General features: G+C 48.8%; 1 protein-coding gene across 8 annotated transcripts in view; it reads right to left on the bottom strand.

Annotated features, from left to right (window-relative positions):
• Positions 1-22,746, bottom strand: part of EVA1C (eva-1 homolog C) — a 121,791-nt gene that overhangs the window by 57,343 nt on the left and 41,702 nt on the right. For 7 of the 8 annotated variants that reach the window (XM_027538056.1, XM_027537792.1, XM_027537965.1 and 4 more), the window contains exons 2-3: positions 12,956-13,152; positions 9,676-9,799 (exon numbers count right to left, since the gene is read on the bottom strand). The exons of the other annotated variant lie outside the window; for it this stretch is intronic. In XM_027538056.1, coding sequence (XP_027393857.1) covers positions 9,676-9,799; positions 12,956-13,152 — 321 coding nt within the window. The remainder of the gene's footprint in view (positions 1-9,675; positions 9,800-12,955; positions 13,153-22,746) is intronic. 8 annotated transcript variants of the gene reach the window in all.

The following is a 22,746-nucleotide window of genomic DNA, read 5'->3' on the forward strand; positions in this document are numbered from 1 at the left end:
CTTGGGAAGCCCCCACACAGGTAAAGACCAAGAATAATCTCAGAGGGAGTCCAGCTAAACCTCACCACCCAACTTCACAGCATTCTCACATCCCATTTGTGTATCTACCAAGAGACGGAGAAAATATGGACAAGCAAATTATTTCCTTTTCTAGGAGCAAAAAACAAGGCACCATGTCTGTGAACGATCCCTCCTTGAAACACAAGGTCCTATCTCACAGCATGGGGAACTACAGCCAGCAGCATGTGATAGACCCTAATGGAAAAGAATATGAAAAAAAAAAAAAAAGAACCCCTCTTCGGAGGTGTGAAGAGCTGGTTCCAAGTTCGGCAATTCGGGAACAACGGGCCCTCTTGCTGGCGGGGGTCCCAGGAGAGGAAGATTCCAGCTCATGGTTGGTTAGTCCCCAAAGAATTTAATAAAAGTTTGTTTAATCTGAGTACCATAGTGAAATTCTCTTTGCAACATTATACAGAGGTGACATTATAACTGCATCCTGGAGAAAATAGACTTCACTGGGTTTTTTTTATGGAGTATACCCAAAAAAAATTCAATTAATTTAAATGTTTACTAATGAATGGATTTTTTTTAAGTAGTCGTGTTCTTGCCTGGAGAATCTCAGGGATGGGGGAGCCTGGTGGGCTGCCGTCTATGGGGTCACACAGAGTTGGACACGACTGAAGCAACTTAGCAGCAGCATCAGTATTTTTTAAGTAATAATAGTACTTAATATTGAATAATAATACATTATAATACTAGTACTAAAAATAATAACACCACAGATGCAAAAGACTACCTAATATGTGGTTCCATTTCTGTGAGATATCCAGAAAAGGCAAACCTGTAGAGACAGAGCAAAGGTTTGCGGTTTTCTGAGGCTGAGGGTTGGGGACATGAAGTGACCATGACAAACGGACACCGGGAAGTATTTGGAGAGGATGGAAAGGTTCTGTAGCTGGACTGATGGGCTAGTTGCACAACTCAGTACAACTACTAAAAATAGTTGAGCTGGACACTTAAGTGAACGCTATGCTATGTAAATTATACCTCAGCAAAGACATTTCTGTCTTATTTTTATTTATGTGGCTGTGCTGGGTCTTAGTTGCAGGATCTTCTGTCTTCGTTGGCCTGTGGGATCTTTAGTTGCAACATGCAAACAAACTCCCAGCTGTGACATGTGGGATCTAGTTCCCTGACCAGGAATCGAACCCCAGGCTGCCTGCATTGGGAGGGTGGAGTCTTAGCCACTGGACCACTAGGGAAGTCCCAACAAAGATATTTTTAAAATAACAACAGCTAATATTTACTGAGCCCTTTCTCTGAACTTGGGCCTTGTTCTAGGATCTTGGTATGTCTCAGTGAATTTAATAATCAAAACAGCCCTTATGTGAACCACCTCTTCTTATCCTTTGCATGTTATGCTTTGGATTTTTAGAAAATCGTTTGTAGGAAGGATTCATAGATGCTGGATGCTAACTTTTGAACTTTCCTCTCTTACATGTGATAAATCTCTTTTCTTAGCCTCCCACTTATTTTGGACTTTGCAAAATAAAAGCAGAGGAAAACCTGAGGGGGACCATGGTTATTTCTTTGCATGTGTGGTTCTCTCCCGCCCCCATCTAAATATTTTTATTAAAAAAAATCATGAAAAAATGTTAGCCCCACTCTATCACCTCAATCCTAGTTTTTTTCTATTTTGAAATGGCAACCAGGGGCACACCTTTCAGCCAGACAAGCACTGGTGTCCCTAGCAAACAAGAGCTAAATTCCAGGATGGGGAGGAAGAACAAGGAAAGCTAGTCCACACCTCCCATCGCCCCCATGCCCCCCTTTTATTTCTCTCTCCCACTCATGTTTTTATTCCACTTTTCTCTCCTGGATTGGACATGCAGGCTGATCCCTCAAATCAAAGTTTTCCAGTTGTCATCTGAGGCCCATCATGAAATCAGTTTAGTGAGTCACGATTAGAAATTAAAAAAAAAAAAAAAAAAGAATAGTTCAGAAAACATCAAAGCACATCATACAAAGTAAAGATAAACACTGTTTAATAACGGATTCCTTTTAGTTGTGTGTGGTTATGTTGGGCCAAAAGGCAAAATGTTTTTCTTACTCTGGGTTGCGATCAAACCATTCTGAAATTCCCTGAAGGAGAAGGCGAGAGCAGTAAACATCAGGGCAAAGGTGGCCAGTGGGACCTTCATATCCTGGAATTACCGAAGCATAAGTCCCAATCTTAAAACATGAAAGAAAATAATTTCCTAGTAGAAATTCCACCTTTCGGTAACTTGTAAATCCCCATGCCTAAAAACACAGAAGGAGCAGTGAGGCAAAGCTTTTGAAGTGCTTGAAGGAAAAATTTTAGTATCTCAAGATTACCATCAGCTCCGGTGCTGGAAAACTTGGGCAATGGTTCCTTAGAACACGTTGATGGGAAGATTCATGAGTGAGAGATGTAGAGCGGAAAGCAAGTTACAGATGTTCCCAGAATCCCCATCCTGTTTAGGATCTGCACATACCTGTGAGGACCCATCAGAGGAGGGAAAAATCAAGTGATGACTAAGCAAATGTTTCAGAAGTCCTTTACCCAACACTGAAATCTTAATAAAGCAGTTTAAACTTAGAGCCGAGAAAAGTTTTGTTTTCTTTTTCTTGAACATGGAGTCTGACCTTGACATTGGAAGGTCTGATTTCGGTGAGTCATATCCGCACTGCTATGAGTTCTTCAGAGTTTTGATGAGCAAACACTAAATCCCACCAACACCGAAATATTGCCTGACTTCAAAGGCCCAGTGTGAGAGACGGCCTTTGATGCAGAACAGAGGGCCCGGGTAGACACACCAAATGAGCCCAAGCACCCTTCTAACTAGAAGAATACCAAAAATGCTAAGAATGCCCTGCCTTGGCAGAGCTCGCCAGAAAAGGAGGAGGGAGAAGGCCGGACGAAAACCAAGCCTTATCTCAGTATTCCGGAAACTTTTGAGCAGGAATGGTTTCTTTCTTTTTTATCAGAACTTTTTAAAATTAGAAGAGCTTTTTTAAGGCATGTCATGAAATGCATTTGGTGCTAGTGGTGGTTTAGTTGCTAAGTCATGTCCGACTCCTGCGATCCCATGGAGTGTAGTATTTAGTAGTCCCCATTTGTCTGGTTTTTAAGATCCATTGATTAAAGGTACCAGCCTCGGTATAAGCCGAAAACTCACCCAGAGAAACACAACACCCCCATGTAAGCCTCCAGTGGTTTCTGTCCCCAGATTACCGGCAAATCGACTCCTGGAATGGAGGGACCTGTGAGTGTCACGTTACATGCTTGGGGTTGCCACTGTATGCTGCTGCGTCTCTCGGTTCCTTGGGAATGTCATGGAGGCTGGAGTCGATTTTAACTCACTGACAGTGAGTCGACAGTAACTCACTGTCACTGAAGAGTGACATTTCTGGGCTCTAAAAACAATGATACTAGTAACATAATTGCTGCTTTTCTTGGAGAGCTAGAACTTGTGTCAGAGCTGAGTCAGAGTGCTCGATGGTATCAGAAGAGAAAAGGTGTGGGCAGCCTTTGCAGAAATGCGTTGCCAACATCCGTGTGGGTTTGGATGCTTTACCCAGGAGCCTGGGTGGAGGTACAACCACCCAGGCTTAAAGGCGGCAAATTCTCTCTCCTAATTAGAGGTCGATGTGTGCGATTCATTCCTCTTTAACGATACACAGACACACATGCCCATCAGCAGCGGCCTTTCAGAGATGGGTACGGGGAGCGACAAAATCGAGCAGGGCCCTGTGGGACTCCTGGGCATGGAAGGCTTTCTGGCCCCTGTTTCTGGTTTGCAGGGAATAGACTCCAGCCTCCATGATATTCCCTGAACTGCAAAGGGCAGATTAGAACAGCTGCTAATCAGAGAAGAGAGGAAATGCGGAAACTAGAGAAGAGCAGCCAAGAAACAGTAGTGCAGCCTTGGGGGAGGGTCCTGGTTCCTTCTCAGGGGATACACAGGGCAACGTCTTCGAGCTCTTTACAGAACTAAAATGCCCAATGAATGGAAGGTGTTCAGCTCAGTTCAGTTGCTCAGTCGTGTCTGACTCTTTGTGACCCCATGGACTGCAGCACACCAGGCCTTCCTGTTCATCACCAACTCCCATAGTTTACTCAAACTCCTGTCCATGGAGTTGGTGATGCCATCCAACCCTCTCATCCTCTGTCGTCCCCTTCTCTTCCAGCCTTCAATCTTTCCCAGCATCAGGGTCTTTTCCAATAAGTCAGTTCTTCATGTCACGCGAGTGTATGTTCCTCAGTTCTTTGTCTTGACACAACAAAGATTTGGAGCAACGGACATTAAAGCCCTCGGCGCGTCACAGCTCTCAGGTCTTGGACTAACCATGCTACAGCTCTTAGGCAAATCAGTGTTACAGCTCCATTTTATTTAGAAGATAGCAGGAGAATCCAAGACTCAAAGAGAAGAGAGTGGAGGAGTGCATGGGGAGGGATGAGGGGGAAAGAGAGAGAGAGAGAGAGAGAGAGAGAGAGAGCGCGCGCACGTGGGAGAGAGAGTCCCAGAGAAAGCGCTTTGGCTCCTCCTTTTATATGTTTTTTCCTCCACCTGGGCCTGCCCTATGCAAATTGGGCTTAGCCAGGAGTGCTGTTTGTTCTGTTGGTTCTGCCTGAAGTCTTCACTGTGGTCCTCGGACCTTCCTTGTCTTGTAGCCACCGCCATTTTGGACTCCTTTTCCCTATTCTACCTACCTAACATTCGCATCCAGTGGCCAAAGGATTGGAGTTTCAGCTTCAACATCAGTCCTTCCAATGAATATTCAGGGTTGATGTCCTTTAGGATTGACTGGTTGGATCTCCTTGCAGTTCAAGGGACTCTCAAGAGTCTTCTCCAATCCTTCAGAGCTTTTGGAAGGTGTTAGCATTCTTCATTCCAGAGAACACCACCTGAGCCCTAATCCTATCAGCAAGCTCACCCTTGACCTACTGCTATAAAACTCCTCACCAAATCCCCATGGGTTGGGACATGCAGTTTTCTGAGGCAACAGCCTGCTGTGTCCCCCTTTCCCTGGCAAAGCAATAAAGCTATCCTTTTTCTACTTCACCCAAAACTCTGCCTCTGAGATTCGATTCAGCACCAGTGCACAGAAACCAAGCTTTCAGCATCAGTGCTTTGCCCTGATAGGAATATGTTATTATTGACATTATTTACAGCTGCCAGTGCATGACAATATTAACGTAAAGACAGCCATTTAGCCTCTTTTATTGTGTTTTTAGGGGCTTCTCCAGTGGTACAGAATCTGCCTGCAATGCAGGAGACTCAGGAGATGCAGGTCTGATCCCTGGGTTGGGAAGATTCCCTGGAGAAGGGCATGGCAACCCACTCCAGTATTCTTGCCTGGAGAATCCCATGGGCAGAGGAGCCTGGCAGGCTAGAGTCTACAGTGTCACAGAGTCAGACACAACTGAAGCAACTGAGCACACACACGCACGCTGTTTTTAAGTCCTCAACAGACAATGCACCCTGCTATTCCCTAGGGCAGAGCACACCCCCCCACCCCCAATCATGGGTATGTCACTGCCTTGCAGTCATTCATTATCTTTAGCAAGAATTACTTAAGGCCTTCCCTGGTGGTCCAGTGGTTAAGAATCTGCCTGCCAATGCAGGAGACATGAGTTTGATCCCTGGTCCAGGAAGATTCCACGCCATGGGGCAACTAAATCCGTGCACCAAAACTATGGTGCCCATGCTTTACAGCCTGAGAGCTGCAACCACTGAACCAATGTGCTGCAGCCACTGAAGCCTGGATGCTCTAGATCCCATGGTCTTCCACAAGGGAAGTCACCACAGTGCGAAGCCCACTCACCTAGAGAGTAGTCCCTCTCACTGCAACTGGAGAAAACCCCACACAGCAATGAAGACCCCATGCAGTCAAAAATCAAGTAAACATATAAATTAAAAAATTTTTAAAGACTTACTTTAATCTTCCCCTTGGGATAACAGCTGCCAGTCCCTGAACTCAACTCCCTGACAGGTCCTGTGCTAAGCATTTTACACACAGCACTATATTTTTATTCTTTACAGCAGCCCTGCATAGAAAGTGTATCATTATCATCTTTATTTTACCATTGAGTTATAGAGGCTCAGAACACTTCCTTCCACTGTCCAAGATCACAGACAGCCCCAAAGCAGACAAGAACATGAACCCCAAATTCAAAGACCTGCTGCAACCAAAAATTCTCCAAAGGGATGAGATTTAAGGACGAGGTGAAGCATGGCACACAATCAAGGAAAGAAGATTCCAGTGAGGACTGCTGATAAAATACTCTCCACACAACACACAAATGTGCCCTGATCTGTAGCCTCAGCCAATCTCCCTGGTATAAACACTTTCATCAGGGTGGCTGTCACTGCACACAGGTAAGGACGGGCCGAGACGGGTGAGCTGGCCCCCATGGTAAGGCTGGCTCCATGCGCCCTGGGCTCAGCGGTGGGGCCTTTGGACACTCAGAGTGTTATGCAGGGACTGGAACTGGGGCCATGGAGAAGAGCCTCTGGAGGTGAGTGCTGCAGAAAAAGAGGGAGGAGGGTGTGGGGACAACCTCACTGCCAACACTGTTTCATAACAGCTCATAGGAACTCCAGCAAACTTCAGTGCCCCAGGTCACCAATGTCCATCCAGGTCACACAAGATGCTCTGGTCTGAACCCTTGTGTCCCCCTAAAATCCCCTTGCTGAAATCCTAATGCCCATGTGATTAGGAAGTGGGATTAGGCATCAGGAGGTGGGGCCTTTGGAAGGTGCTTAGGTCATGAGGGTGCACCCTCATGATTGGGGTTAGTGCCCTTACATACGGGACCCCAGAGAGATTCCTTGCCCTTCTGCCAAGTGTGGTTAGAGTAAAAAGGACAGCTGTCTATGAGAAGCAGGTCGTAAGAAGATACCAAGTCTGCACCTTGATCCTGGCCTTCTCAGCACCCAGAATTGAGAGGAAGAAATTTCTGTTGATTGTAAGCCACCTCATTCATGGCATTTTGTGATAGCAACTCAGATGGACTAAGACACAGGGCTCGCCCCTCTAGTCTGTTACACATAAGGCAGCCAGAGGGGGCTTTACAACCCCATCCAAGGACACTGCCTGCTTAAATGCTGCCCTACAGGAAGACTCCGCCTCCTCCCTGGCCATCAGGGCCCTGAATCCTGCCCCAGCTCTCTGCCTGGTGCTTCTTTCTGCTCCCTCCAGGCCCCTGCACCTCCGGCTGCAGGCTTCTCTAAGGAGTGAGCTTCCTGTGCCCTGACCTGACCCCAGCCAGGAGTTCTTCATCACTTGCTGGGAAAGTCTTCCCTGAACTGAGGTCAATCGATTCCTCTTTGAGCTTCCTGCACAGTATCAAGGGCACAGGGGTCTTCTTTAGATATTTTTTTAAGAGAGAGGGTGTTTCTGGGGAAAGGAGATGTTTGGCCTAGAATCTAAGACGCGATCAAGTATGGAAAGATCTCAATAAATGTTTTCTGGATGACGGGACAATGGAAATCACCCAAGACAGAACAACCATCCATGAACCCTCTGCCAGACGTGAGTTCTCTTCATAAGCAGGACCTGGCCACACTTGTGCACAGCAGTGCTTAGTGAGGGTCTGATGAAGTGAAGTGGGCGGACAGGCCTCACTGCCCGCTGGAGAAACAGGGCTTTGGCCCTGCACCAGCTTTCCCGGGGCCTGCTGATCTCACAAGGGCCTTTTCACTTCTTTCAGATGCTGGTCATGCCCAGCCTCTAATCATAAGCAGTTTTCCAACAGACAGAAAATGCGAGACACTATCTCGCAGAAGTGTCTTGGCAGAAGTGGAAAAGAAGGCGAAGCTTAGGCAGACAAGGGTGTGGCCAAGGGTGTCATCTTTTTTGGGGGTGGGGGGGCTCTTTTTTTTTTTTTTTTTTTTTTTTCGGCTGTGCTGGGACTTTGTTAGAGCACGAGGGATCTTTAGTTGCCGCATGCAGGATCTAGTTCCCGGATCAGGGACTGATCCCCCTGCACTGGGAACGCGGAGTCTTAACCACTGGACCACCAGGGAAGTCCCTGGTGTGGTCATCTCTGAGATCAGGCGCCTCTAAGAGCGTGGGCATCTAGAAATGAATTTCCTGAGTCTACTGAGTGGGGGAGGAGTTGGTGAGAGTTCCTGGGGGTGGCGTAGACTGTTCTGCAAAGTCTGGACCTACTTGTGGGAGTCTGTGATTGTGTGTACTTGCGAGTAAGTGTGTGGCTACGTGAGTGACAATGCGTATGTGTATAATATGGGGGTGATAGTATGCATGTGTGAGAGTCCAGCTGTGTGCACTGTGAGCGTGTGACAGTGGGGGGGCACATGTGAGTGTGAGTCTGGGTGTGTGTTTGAATGAATTACTGCATTGTGGTGGCAGTGCAGAATTTTCCAAAATTTCATCCCTGACCGTTGGCTAAATGTCTTTGCTAGCACACTGCTGTCTTTCCAACAAGTTTTTCAAGTATTCCCAGGAACCTGTAATTACCTACACTTCTCTCAGGCCCTCCATGCCTGGAGGTGTGACCTCCTCATGGAACAGCAATTACTTTGGGACTGCAACCGGTTAACCACAAAACTGGTGTGCGTTAGAAAGGGGGGAAGTCAGTGGAGAAAGGTGCAAGACTCAGCATGGAAGAGGCTGGAGACTTCCCTGGAGGTCCAGTGGTTAACACTCCAAGCTCCCAGTGCAGGAGGCGCGGGTTCAATCGCTGGTCGGGGAACTGAGATCTCACGCGCTGCATACAATGGCCGGAAAAAAAAAAGGACAGAAAAGGCTGCTCCCACCAAGCCCTCTTCTTTCTCTCAGGAAAGATGCTGCTTCAGGATGGCCCACTGAGGATGAGAGTGGGAGGAAGCCAGCTCGTAAAGATCTGTCACTGTGGGCTCAGGCGGTAATTGTGCCACTGGCCACCCCAGAAGAACAAGCCGCCCCGCAGCTGAGGGGGTGGGGGAGCCTCATAACAAGCCCTCCTCTGAAAAGGAGAACCAGCTCCCCATTTTTTGGGAAAAGCAATTGCAGTCTCTTGTCGCCCAGTACCTTTAGCATCAGTACCACCGAGTTTTACAAACTCGGAAGGAGTTTTTTAAAAACTCAGGGGTGGGCTTCCCTGGTGGTCCAGTGGCTAAGAATCTGGCTGCCAATGCAGGGGACACGGGTTTGATCCCTGGTCTGGGAGGATCCCACATGTCGCACAGTAACGAAGCCCAGGTGCCGTGACTACTGAGCCTGTGCTCTGACGCCTTCAAGCTGTAACTACTGAGCCTGGGTGCCACAGCTACTGAAGCCTGAGTGCCCAGAAGCCCGTGCTCCGCAACAAGAGAAGCCACTGCAACGAGAAGCCGGCGCCCTGTTCCCCTCAACCAGAGAGAGCCTGCATGCAGCAAGAAAAAGCCTGCATGCAGTAACGAAGACCCCAGCACAGCCAAATAACTAAATAAACAAAAGAATTAAAAAGAAGAAAACTCAGGGGCCAAGAACCTACACAGGTGAGTGTGCACACACACGAGGCTGGGACCCCGGCATGTCTATTAATAAGCGTTCCGAAGCTGGACGGATGCCAACTGGTCCACCGGCGGAGCATTTTCATCAGGCTATGAATGAAACTGGGAGCCCACACCCCCACGCGCTCTGCCCCCCTTGGCAGTTACTTACTAGGTTGGCATTTAAAGGAGACCAGGAGGTATTTACTGCTTCCTGGACAAAGGTCAGGTCCAAAAACACGGCTATTGACCAGGAGGTGGCAGGCCCGCTGGTTCTGACACTCGTCCAGCACCTTCTAAAAGGAGAGGTAGAAAAGGGACAGGCTTGAGAACCACATGCAGCGTCTGCGGGACCCCACGCCTGGGCTGCTCTGGAGGGACGGGCCCCTGCCTGCCTGGCCTGGGGCTCCCATTTAAAGTCTAAGTCTGAGCCTAAGTCTAAGTCTAAGACAGAAGCACCTACACGGGGCTGATCGGATCGGCCCCGGTCTGCCCATCGCGCCTCACAAAAAAATATCTGCTCCAACAGCACCAGGCCTCCCACAGAAAACCAGTCTCCAATTAGCCTTGCCTGGCACCACTACTGAAGTTCTGGCAAGAGTGACATCGTGGAGGCTCCTGGGGACATAAGCTATATCAAGGTACCACAGAGGGTGGACTGGAAGAAACGCAGATGCCCACCCCTACCCACCACGGCTGTGCGAAACAGTCACAGCTACGCATCCTTAGAAACCCCCAACACAGGTCACAGGAACCGTTAGCGTTTGGAAGACTCCTGGGCTTCCCCGGTGACTCAGATGGTAAAAGAATCCACCTGCAAGGCAGGAGACCCGGGTTCAATCCCTGGGTTGGGAAGATCCCCTGGGGAAGGGAATGGCTAACTACTCCAGTATTCTTGCCTGGAGAATCCCATGGACAGAGGACTCTGGAGGGCCACAGTCCATGGGATAACAAAGAGACAGACACGACTGAGCAACTAACACTTTCATTTTCAGTTTTTGGAAACCCCGACCCAAATGCAGGTCAACACATGAAAATTAAAAAGTTGATCCTTACCCTCACCAACCGCAAGGACACAGGACCCACCCACTTCTGAGCGGTATCCCATCCAGCGGAACACTCAGACTTTCTGTTGAGCCTCTGGCTTTAAACACTTTCCTTCAAGCCTCTCCTGACCTTTCCCAGGCTGATCACACCTTTGTGAATGAGTCTGCTCTGGGCAAGCTCGGGGACCACCCACCACTGGGTCGCAAGTAGGCCTCCATCCCACTGCTGCCCTCCCAGTTCCCACATGGGTCAGGACCCCCCCCCCCATCATGAACACAGAGGTCCTCCACACCAAGAATAGGAAAAACGCTCCTAAGAATCTACTTATTCCTGTTGGACTGAATTTAGTGCCAATTCACAAGCCTGTCTGGAGTCACCGTGTTCTCACAGTCGCCCATGGAATATCTGGTGAAGGATGCTGGCCCTACCAGGTATTCTCTGTCACCTTAGGGGCCTCACAGTTGTGCATAAAATCAGGAAAAATGCCCAGGGAAATCCCCAAGGACCCCCAAAAGATGGAGCATATTCCTTGGCCGAGGGAATCATCAGCCGTTGCATAGCTCCTTGTGTTACAACCACGGGACCCAAGGCAGCGATCTTTCCAAAGTGTGTCAGAGCTGAGAGGTGCAGGGAGGGGACTTCCTATAGCCATTTAGTCTCGGGATGAGGTAGGATGGGAAGGTGTCACCCCGTTCCCTCCTACGTTGGGCAACCGCCCTCTGAGGAAGCCCCTGCATCAGCTCTCAAAACACAGGTTAAAAGAGGAAAGAATCTCTTAACCTCTGGAGGAAAAAGAGCAGCACGCAGGGATGCTTCTGGCAGACGAGCCCTCTGAACAACATCCGGACTGTGTTTACAAATGCTGAGTCGTCCGCCTGGTTACGGGAACATCCTCTTCCCTCGGGGTTGCCTGGCAGAGGCAGGCGCCCAGATCAGAGGATGAGGTTGGTGCCTGCGTGTGCCAGGAGTTCATACCTCCCCAAAGTAGGCACTTCCGCCTTGGTGGCACTGGTCACTGTTCTTTGAAAGCCCAGGGAAAAGCCTGGCACCAGGCAGGTGGGCATGGGCTGCTGGACTTAGGAATAGGGACATTTTCAGGGTACGGGGAAGGGCTGGAGGGAAGGTGGGGCATGCAAGGAAAGGAAATGCTTATCTCCAGAAGAAACATGTTGTCTCTCCTCAGGGCATGGAAACCAGGGGATTCATTCAAACACATTTATGTGGTTTCTTGGTGGGTGTCTTCACCAATCATGTGACCACCCAGATACTACAGTGCTTGGCATGAAGCAATAAATAGTCCAGGCAACAGAAAAAACCTTACGTTATCACATTAGGTTTGTTTCTCCTCTTCCAGCCTTAGGGAGAGCTGTTCCGTGTTGAAGCTGATTCTATTTCTCCCCAATCCTTTTCGGAAATTTACCGTTACTCTCATTTCTCACAACAGACAAAAATCAAGCTGACATCTAATTCACCAGCTACTCTAACCGCCTTGACATCAACAGATTCATAGGGAACTTCGGAGGCATTAAAAAAAAAAAAAAAACTGACTCCATAACCTTGGCCAACTAGTTATAGATGTTGAGGGGGCCAGGAAAGCTGGATGGAGGTTGTTTGGGTAACTGAAAGCAAGAATAGTTGAAAGTCATCATGGATACTGGGGTTGGCCAGAAGAGTTCTTTCAGGTTTTTTGTGCGCTGCTACAGAATGCAGTAGTTTTGACCTCCTCGTAGACCAAGTGTTTCCCCAATGCCAATCGAAAAAAGAATGAGTCAGCTCCGCACCTCCACCCCCAATTCCTGGTACTATCAAGAGTAAACAGCAGAGACTGGTCAACAGAGATTCAAACAGTTAACCAGCAGAGACTGTTCAACAGAGATCCAAACCAGAATAACATGATTATCTACAACTGGAGAAGCAAACCCTAAAAAATAGCAAAGATAATTATTGATATTCCTCTTCCTTGAGTGCATTCTCTAAGAATCTGACCATGACCTCTGATGTCTGCCTTGCAGTTTCTACTAAAGCAGGCATGGCCTTTCCTTGTCTCCTGGGGGTGGGGTGGGGGGTGGAGGGGCTGATGAGAGATGTTAAGTCTCGAGGTTGAAACCCAGCATAATGGTATGACTTAGCTTTAATGCAGGGAGCAGCGTGTCTTTTAATAAATTCATTCTGCAAGTGTATCACGGGAGGGCTCCAATAAGTAGGCATTCTATACAGACTCAGAAGCAAAGACTAGCTCATTTGCCAAATTCGTGATCTGTCTACACGGAGATTTTCAGGGATCAGGCTTGCTTGGAGTGAACTGTGGAATCACAAGTATATACACAGAGAGAGGGACAGAGAGGCAGAGGCAGAGAGATAGAAAACCATTTTGTCATCTTAGAACATCTTAGGAAAGGCAATACCTGCAGTGTGGTGGGCACCACACAGGTTAGGCTGTCTTCCCTCTGGGAGGCAGGCTGCTGCGGACTACACTTTTGGTAATCTTGCCCATAAAATGCCGACTGGACACTTATCGTGGAATGCCGAGGACACTGCAGATTCAAATGGTCCCCGTCACAGGCATAGGCGGTGTGGTTTTGCAGGAGTTTGGTTAGGTAACCTGGAAAATATTCAGCTGGGTTACAAGGGGTGTAGGACTTCACCACTCCTTCATGGATTTCGGAGCGGGAGGACCTCAGCTCCCCTTGGGCGGGGGCTGGGCAGTGCAGAAGGTGTGGGCGGGGCTTCATCCGCTGTGGGCGGGGCTTCCTCCCTTGCTCCCTGGGACAGGACATCAGACAGAGCTGGGGGCCGAAAGGGAGCAGATGCTGGCTTTTCTGTCTGGGCTGGAGCCCTTGGTCTGGGCTGGCCCGTGGCAAGGCTCCGAGAGCGTGTTCCCTCCAGGAAGCACTGAAGGGCTGGCCAGGAGGCAAGAAGTCCTGAAGCATCTCTATAACGTAGGAAGAGGGAGACTTGGCTTCTCTGATCTCCCACTAGCTGGGCCAGGCCTTCCTGGACCAAGAGGATGCCCATTTTATTTTAGAAAACCAGTCCTGGGCCTGCCTCTGTCCTGGAGAAGAAACCAAGGCAGGCATCCTGCCTAGGGTAAGGGACTTCTCTGAAGGGAGGGGAGAGGGGATGGTAGGGCTCCGTTATGGGTCCAGCAGTGTCTTCCCCCAAATTGACTTTCACCAGGAACCTCAGAATGTGACCTTATTTGGACACAGGGTCATGGCAGATGTAATTAGTGAAGCTGAGATCAGGAGTGAGAAGGTCCCTGAATCCTATATGACTGGTGTCCTGACGAGAAGAGAGGGAGACACGGGGCGGCAATCATGTAAAGACTACAGTGATGTCTCTGCAAGCCAAGAACCTCCAGGGTGGTCAGGAGCCAATGGGAGCTGGAAGACAGTAGGAAAGATTCTTTTTTTTAGTTAAAATATATGTGTGTGTGTGTGTGTGTGTGTGTGTGTGTGTGTGTGTGGCTGTGCTGCACAGTCTGTGGGATCTTAGTTCCCTGACCAGGGATCGAACCTGTGTCGCCTGCAATGGGAGCTCAGAGTCTTAACCCCTGGGCCACCAGGGAAGTCCCAGGAAAGATTCTTCCTGAGAAACTTTGAAGACAGCACGACCCTGCTGACACCTGATCTAGACTTCTGACTTCCAGAACTATGAGAGAATGTATTTCTACGGTTTTCAGTCATCTGAGTTCACAGTCATTTGTTACAGCAGCCCCAGGAGACTTATACCGGCTCCCTGTCACTGCACCTCCAGCGAGGCTGGCTGGGTCGAAAAGGCCTTGGGCTTGGAGGAGCTGTGGACGGCCTGGCAGGCACCAGCAGCCTGGACGTTTTCTCAGAAAGGAGGAAGGAAGGTTCATCTGAGATGCAGATTCCTTTCCTCCTTCTCACACCTCATGAGGTCAATCGCGAGGCAGCTGGGAGGGAAGCCAGGGACTTTCTGGGGAGGTGTGTGGGAGATGGTGTGGCAGCGTCAGCCTTCAAGGGGAGGAGGGGTGTGGAGGAAGGCAGCCTCCAAGCGCCCCAGTCCCCGCAGGGATGGGCCGTGCTTGAGCTATTCCTGCTTTGGTTTCAAAATCCTCTCTGAACCGTCATGATTGACAAAAGGCGCCCAGTCCAGCTCCCTGGGCTCCCCTGATGCTTGCTGAGAAGGGACTCAGATGCTCGACCCTAGGTGGGGCTCACCTGCCAAAGCACACCTGCCCAGTGTGAAAGCAAAGACTGGGCGCCCTCACCAGCACTCTGCATCCAGACCTTAGGTGTCCGGCTGTAATTACTTTTTTCCTTCCCACCCACGACCACCATCATAAGACCGGCCAAGGAATCAGCCACCCCGAATTAACTTCACTTAGAGAAGTAAAGTCTAGCTTTGAGCAGCAAAAAGGCCTGTGAATCGGGGCTTCCCAGGTGACATTAGTGGTAAAGAACCCACTTGCCAATGCAGTAGATGTAAGAGATGTGGGTTTGACCCCTGGGTCAGGAAGATCCTCTGGAGAAGGGCACGGCAACCCACTCCAGTATCTTTGTCTGGAGAATCCCATGGACAGAGGAGCCTAGTGGGCTGCGGTCCATAGGATCACAAAGAGTTGGACATGACTGAAGTGACTTAGCATGCATGCATGCATTGTGAGTCAGGATCCTGTTTGTTGGAATGTTGTTACTTATAAGGTGAACCCCTCGGGGCACCGAGAGGGACCAGGCAGAGATCCCTTGGTGGTCCTGGGGCCCCAGGTCAGGGTCATCCTGTAGGGTGCACAGGTGGGCCCTGATGACGCCATGATTTATGCAAGATTCTCTGTGGGGTCTTAGGATCCAGGGAGCTCAGGGTGGCTCTGAGGCTGCCCGCAGGCCGGTACCCACCCTGAAGCTTCCCAGAGTTGTACTCTCATCCTTGGATCCCCTCAGCTTTGTCAATAAAATGTTCTTGTCCATCATACCCTGTCCTTCATGGGGATGCTCAGCTGGCTGAAAGCTTAAATCAGTTCTGGGAGCATGACCTCAGCTTAGTGTTTATGGTCTGTTCGAAAGGCCATTTACTCTGGCTAAATGATGTTAAGGCCCTGGGACAGATGGAGCCACAAGACCAAAGGGGCCTGATTCCCAGACTGATGAAGTGAATTGCTGCCTGCTGCACAGACTGTCACGTGAGTGAGAAAGAAACTTCTGCTGTGTTTGGACTATCACCTTTCATCACCCAGTTTGTCATGTGTTAGTTTGTCTTCAGGAAACAAACTTGATCTCCGTGGGACTGTTTGCATCAAAATACAGCTGGATGCACAGCAATGGCCAGAGCCTCCCTGCTACCATCTTCATATCCTGAGAGTGATGTTCTGGAGACAGAAGCTCGATGCACAGAATTGATTAACTGGAGGTCTTTCCGGCCCTTTTGCACTTTGAGGAGAGAGGGGAGCCTCCTTCCCGATACATCAGTTCTGACACTCTACAAGCTCAGCAGTAAAACTTGCTCTAGACTCAGTCTAATTCCTTCTTCGGAAACCTAGGCCTAAGTCCAGCAATGGAATATTATTCATTCCTTGGACTGCAAGGAGATCAAACCAGTCAATCCTAAAGGAAAGCATCCCTGAATATTCATTGGAAGGACTGACACTGAAGCTGAAGCTCCAATACTTTGGCCACCTGATGTGAAGATCGACTCATTGGAAAAGACCCTGATGCTGGAAACGACTGAGGGCAGGAGGAGAGTGCGGCAGACAATGAGATGGTTGGATGGCATCACTGATTCAATGCACATAAGCTTGAGCAAACTCTGGGAGATAGTGGAGGACAGAGGAGTTTGGTGTGCTGCAGTCTTTGGGGTCACCAAGAATCAGACATGACGTAGTGACTGAACAACAACAACAAATGAAATGAGCTATGAAGCCACAAAAGACATGGAGGAAACAAGAGGTATATGATTAGGTGAAAGAAGCCAATTTGGAAAGGCTCCATATCGCATGATTCCAACTATATGGTATTCAGGAAAAGGTGAAACTGTGGAGACAGTGAAAATATAAGTGGTTGCCAGAGGTTTGCAGGGGAGAGAGGGATGAATAGGTGGAGCACAGAGGGAGTGTAGGGCAATGAAACCATCAAAGGTGTCACCGCGTCAAGAGAGAAGCTCGGTATGAACTATGGACTCTGGGTGGCAATCTGGTGTCACCGCAGGTTCCCTGGCTGTGACAGTACACCGCTGGTGCGGGCTGTGTGGGATAGTGGGGGAAGCTGTGGGTGAAATCCCTGAGCTTTGTGCTCAGTTTCGCTGTGAACCTAAACCTTCTCAGAAAGAAAGTCTATTTAAAAGGGGAAAAAAATCTGGACTTCCTTGGTGGTGCACTGGTTAAGACTCTGCCCTTCCAATGCAGGGGGAACAGGTTTGAGCCCAGGTCAGGGAAGTGAGATCCCACATGCCGTTCGGTGTGGTCAAAAGAATTTTTAAAACTTTAAAATAAGATAATATAAAACATTTGTATGCAGTTAAAAAAAAAAAAAGGAAAAAGTTTAAAAACCACCCATGCATCCCCAGGCTAGCATGACCTTAGGGAAGAGAGGGTTAGGTGACAGGGAGGGGACATGAGGGGGAGTGTATGTGAGCTGCCAAAGCTCCTTCTCGACTTGAAGGGCGGCTACGCATTTCACTGTGTCTAAGTTCACTGGCTGCGCACTTAGGATCTGTGCAAATTTTTGTTGGTAGATAAATGTTTGTTTAAAAAACCTTTACCTGCAGCTTTGTGACCAATACTTTACACTAATAAAGAAAGTCTAGGAAAAGCCCTTAAAACTGGCCTCTGCCTCTAACTCTGCTTGTTGTTGTTTAGTCGCTAAGTCGTCCCACTCTTTGCGACCCCATGGACTGCAGCCCACCAGGCTCCTCTGTCCATGGAATTTTCCAGGCAAGAATACTGGAATGGGCCACCATTTCCTTTTCCAGGGGATCTTCCTGCCCCAGGGATTGATTGAACCCACATCTCCTGCACTGGCAGGCAGACTCTTTGCCTCTGAGCCACCTGGGAAACCCAGCTCTGTGCTTACCATGATGCAAACCTGTAGTCTGTAATTTGAGACTCTGCATGACATTATCCACCTGAAAGGAGAACCCTGAGCTGATGGTCTAACAGTTCTTGAGTCAGAGATTCCCTTATGAAAGTTAATAAATGGAAGTCTAGGAAACGCTTATCAGCCTGCCCACATTAGGGCCCCCAGAGGTGCTTTCTATGCCCCATTCTGATTGGCTGTGTTAGAAACTGCTAAGAGATCAAAAGAAGGACAGTTAGAACTACCCCTGCTTTCAGCAACATGGGGGTCATCAAGGACCACTTGGAGGGGCATCTGGGATGGTGAGTGGGTAACGGGAGCCTGTTTAGAAAAGGTTGAATGTGAGCAGAAGTTAAGAAAATGGGAACTTCCCCGGTGGTCCAGTGGTTAAGAATCTGCCCTGCAACGCAGAAGACGTGGGTTCAATCCCTGGTTGGAGAACTAAGATCCTACATGCCACAGTGCAACTAACTCCAGGCACCACAACTACTGAGCCCACAAGCCGCAACCAGAGAATCCGTAGGCCACAACCAAAGATCCTGCGTGCTACAACCAAGACCCCACACAGACAAAGAAATGAATAAAAAATATGCAGATGGCTCACCTGGTAGACAGAAGAATCCCCCGCAAATGTCCACAGGGACCAGTCCCCAGAATCTATAAATATATTACTTTACATCACAAAAGGGATTTTGCAGTTATGATTAATTTAAAGATCTTGAGATGGCAAGACACCTTGGATGATCTAGGAGACACCAATGTAATTCCAAGGTCCTTATAAGATGGAGGCAGGAAGATCAGAGTCAGAGGAAGGAGGAGTAGCCACAGAACTAGAGGTTGGAACGGAGCAGCCATGAGCCAAAAATGCAGGCAGTATCTAGAAATTGGGAAAGATAAGGAAACAGATGGTACCCTGAATTCCCCCAAAAGAACGCAGCTTTGCCAACACCTTGATTTTAGACTTCTGACCTCCAGAACTGTAAGAGAATATGTTTATGCTGGGTGAACATGAGAGCAGCCATAGGAAACTAAGAGTTTGTACAGATGACCCTTATAATGACTTGGTGAAGATGAGGAGAGAAATAAGGCTTAGTCATAAGAACTGATGACCAGGGAGAGATTTTTCAATAATTACAACTGGATTGAGGTTGGGAGAGAATCTATGTATGTACACGTATGTGTGTATAAATACAAAGGTACAGGAGTCTGAGGTCATGTTTAAATTACATTTCTCACTGTGGGTTAGGATCAGACAAATTTGAAAGGGGATGTTAGCAAGAGAGAGCTTGAAATGATGAACTGTGGGCTCCAAGCTAAATATAGGTAAGGTGGGACTTCTCTGGAGGTCCAATGGTTAAGAATCTGTCTGCCAATGCAGGGGACATGGGTTCGATCCCTGGTCCGGGAAGATCGCACATGCTGCGGGTCAACAAAGCCCATGTGCTGGAACTCCTGAAATCCGAGCACCTGGAGCCTGTGTTCTGCAACAAGAGAGGTCACCACAATAGGAAGCTGAGAGAAGCCCCCACTCACCACAACTCGAGAAAAGCCCGCTTGGAACAGTGAAGATCCAGTGCAGCCAGAAATAAATCAATAAGTACATTTTAAAGAAATAAACAAATAAATACAGGGAAAGAGACAGTTGCAGGAGAGGACCAGGGGAACAGAGGTCTGCTGAGATCCACAGTGTCAGTGGGGGCAGTCATACCAGCAAGCTGGAGATGGAGGACCCCATGGCCCAAAGTTGCTTGATCAGATTTCAAGGTGGAGCAGTTACAAGTGATGGAAATGGCCGTGGTGGAGGGTGTAAGAAGTCAGTGTAGGAAGAGGTTCTTGGGAAAGAGGACCCCAGGAGCTGGGAAGATGCCCTCTGGATCAGACATCTCACAGCATAAAGGTAGGAACTGTGGAGGAGCAAGAGTCCACTGCCGAGGCTGACCTTGAACGAAGTGCCGAGAACAGATGACCTGCTCCCAATCTAAAGCCCCTTCCAGCGTGCAATCACCTTCCCCACTGAGCATGCCCACTCTTTCCAGTGTGTTGGGCTGAGTCAGCACATTACTGAGTACCTTACTTCATTCAGGATGGGCCTCCAGGGTGGCCCTAGGTATATAAAGGACCCACCTACCAATGTAGGAGATGCAGGTTCGATCTCTGGGTTGGGAAGATCCCTTAGAGGAAGAAATGGCAACCCACTCCAGCATTCTAGCCTGGAGAATCCCCATGGACAGAGGAGACTGGCTGGGCCCATAGGGTCACAAAGAGTAAGACATGACTGAAGCGACTTAGCACGCATGCCATTCAGGATGCATTAATGAAACCCACAGACAGGGTGGCTTATGAGCAATGGAATTCATTTCTCACAGTTCTGGGGGCTGGAAGTCCAAGGTCAAGGGACCGACACGGTCATGTTCTGGTGAGAGCCCTCTTCCTGCTTCACAGATGGCCTCTTCTCACTGTGGAAGAGCCAGGGGAATTCTATGGGTCTCTTCCGTAAGAGATTCATGTGATTAGTGAATCCCATTCACAAAGGCTGGGAAAGATTGAAAGCAAAAGGAGAAAAGGGCGGCAGAGGACGAGATGGTTGGATAGTGTCACCACCTCAATGGACATAAACTTTGGCAAAGTCTGGGAGACAGTGAGGGACAGGGAGGCCTGGCATGCTGCAGTCCATGTGGTCCTAAAGAGTCAGACACACTTAGCCACTAAACGACCATTCGTGAAGGCTCCGCCCTCATGACTTAAGCTCCACCCTTGGCCCCACCTCTTAATACGGTCCCTTTCGGAGTTAGGATTTCAATACTGTTGGGTTGGGGGTGGAGGTGGGGGCAGGGGGCTGGGGAATACACACACATTTAGACCGTAGCACTTAGCTTCCCCCATGCCTCGGTTTCTTGGCTGGGATCCTTTAAAAATAATTAATACAACAATCTAATTTTAATTTCTTTTCTTTTTTTTTTTTTGCCCCGCCACATGGCATGTGGGATATTAGTTTTCTGACGAGGGATCAAATCCGTGCCCCCTGAATTAGAAGCACAGAGTTTTAACCACTGGACTGCCAGGGAAGTCCCTAGATGGGATCCTTTTTAAAGATGCAGCTTTTGTTAAGATTTCTCTCTGGATCAAATGCCCCATCACGTTGGGTCAGTCAAAAACGCTTTGTGTGTTAATACTCTCAGCCAGTGTTTTCACTGTCTTGCCTATTTGTGGGCAAATATTTACTATTCTGAAAGAAGGCAAAAGTGCACACTCTGTTAAGAAATCACTCCTCAGAATCTGGAATGGCCTGGAAATGCTCCATCGACCCTTGTTTAAACTGGAGGAGAGGGAGCAGTGGGAAGGTGTCCGCTCTCTTCCCTGGTGAACCCTCCAGTGTGTATCAGCAGAAATTCCTACAGCCCCAGCCACGGCTCGCACCTTCCACAAAGGCACATCCAAAGAGGCTTCAGCTGGGCAAATCTTAGAGGCCTTTAGATAAAGGCTTTGATGTTTTCCTGTTTCTAAAGGTGAGTGAGAGGTTCATGGGAAAGAACTCCTAAGAGGAACAGAAGCTCTTCTCCATCTTCAGAACGACCCTGGGAAGACATTCTTGGAATCATCATGCCCAGTGCATTTCCAAGGAAAAAACCCATTTATACACAAATAATCCAGGGAGCCCTGAAGGACCAAAGAATCAGGGAGCCAGGGTGGGTGGGGTGGTATGGGGAGTGGGGAGACAATGTGTTCTACGGAAGGAGCAGGTGTTATGCTGGGGGGAAAGGAAGGTCTATCCAAATTAAGGCTTCCCGGGTGGTGCAGTGGTAAAGAACCCACCTGCCAATGCAGGAGACGCAGGAGACGCAGGTTCGATCCCTGGGTCAGGAAGATTCCCTGGAGAAGGAAATGGCAACCCACTCCAGTATTCCTGCCTGGGAAATCCCATGGACAGAGGAGCCTGGTGGACTGCATTGCATGGGACTGCAAGAGTTAGACACAACTGAGCGAGCACGCACCCAAAATTAATCTTGGAACATACACGTTAAACCAAGGCAAACTGTTCTTGCCCTTCAGGACTTCTCCGAATCACAGAGACCCCTCTGTGCACTAGGATGTGAGGACGGACATACAGGTGGACTCTCACCCACATATTTGACCAGTCCCTCCCGTTAGCATCTGAGGGTTACTGTTAAGCGCATCATTCTGAAGGGAATATGCACTGCGTCTGTAGTGGTCAGAGCTACATGGTCAGAGCTAAGAGGTGCATCCAACTTGGATGGTTTCAGAAGGCATTTCAGAATCCCATACAGCTGGAGCATCCTCATCCTGAAGCAGGGGGATGGACAGGGAGGAAGTGGGAGGAACACAGAGGATTAAAAGCCCCGAGGCCAGGGTTCAACCTGGGATTACGGTGTGTGACTGTGACCATCACCTCTCAGAATTGGTGGGGACTGTATCTTCCATCACCCACAAACCACTGCCTGACACTAAAGTATTGCTATCATAAAGTAAATCTTGTTAAGATTTTTTTCTGTGTTTGTGTAGACCATTTTTTAATCCTTTATTGAATCTGCTACAATATTGAATCTGTTACAATATTGTCTCTGTTTTACATTTCGGCTCTTTGGCCACAGGACATATGGGCTCTCAGGAATCCAACCAGGGGTCGAAACCACACCCCCGGCAGCAGAAGGCGAAGTCCTAACCACTGGACCACCAGGGGAGTGAGTCCCTCCCACATGGTCAATGTTGAAGAACATGGATTTACTCAGCGCTCTCATTGATTCAACGCAAATCACAAGCCTAGCCAGCCCTCTCTGCTCTGAGCCCCAGTGGTTGGATGGTCAACTCAAAAACAAGCACACAGCCCCAGGAGCAGCCATCACGCAATGTCCAGAAATGTCAGCAGTGTCACTTGCTGAGCTCAGAAAGAAAAGAAAATTTTCCTCACTTCTTTCCTTCCCCTCTTTCCTTCTTGTTCTTTCTCTTTTTTACTTCTTTTAAATAAATAAGGTTTAAGAAGCCACTAATATTTAGTGGCTCAGTGGTAAAGAATCCTTCTGCCGATGCAGGAGACTCGGGTCCAACCCTGGGTCGGGAAGATCCCCTGGAGGAGGAAATGACAACCCACTCCAGGATTCTTGCCTGGGAAATCCCATGGACAGAGGAGCCTGGCGGGCTACAGT

The sequence above is a fragment of the Bos indicus x Bos taurus genome, chromosome 1 (assembly GCF_003369695.1).
Source record: "Bos indicus x Bos taurus breed Angus x Brahman F1 hybrid chromosome 1, Bos_hybrid_MaternalHap_v2.0, whole genome shotgun sequence".
Classification (NCBI taxonomy): domain Eukaryota; kingdom Metazoa; phylum Chordata; class Mammalia; order Artiodactyla; family Bovidae; genus Bos; species Bos indicus x Bos taurus.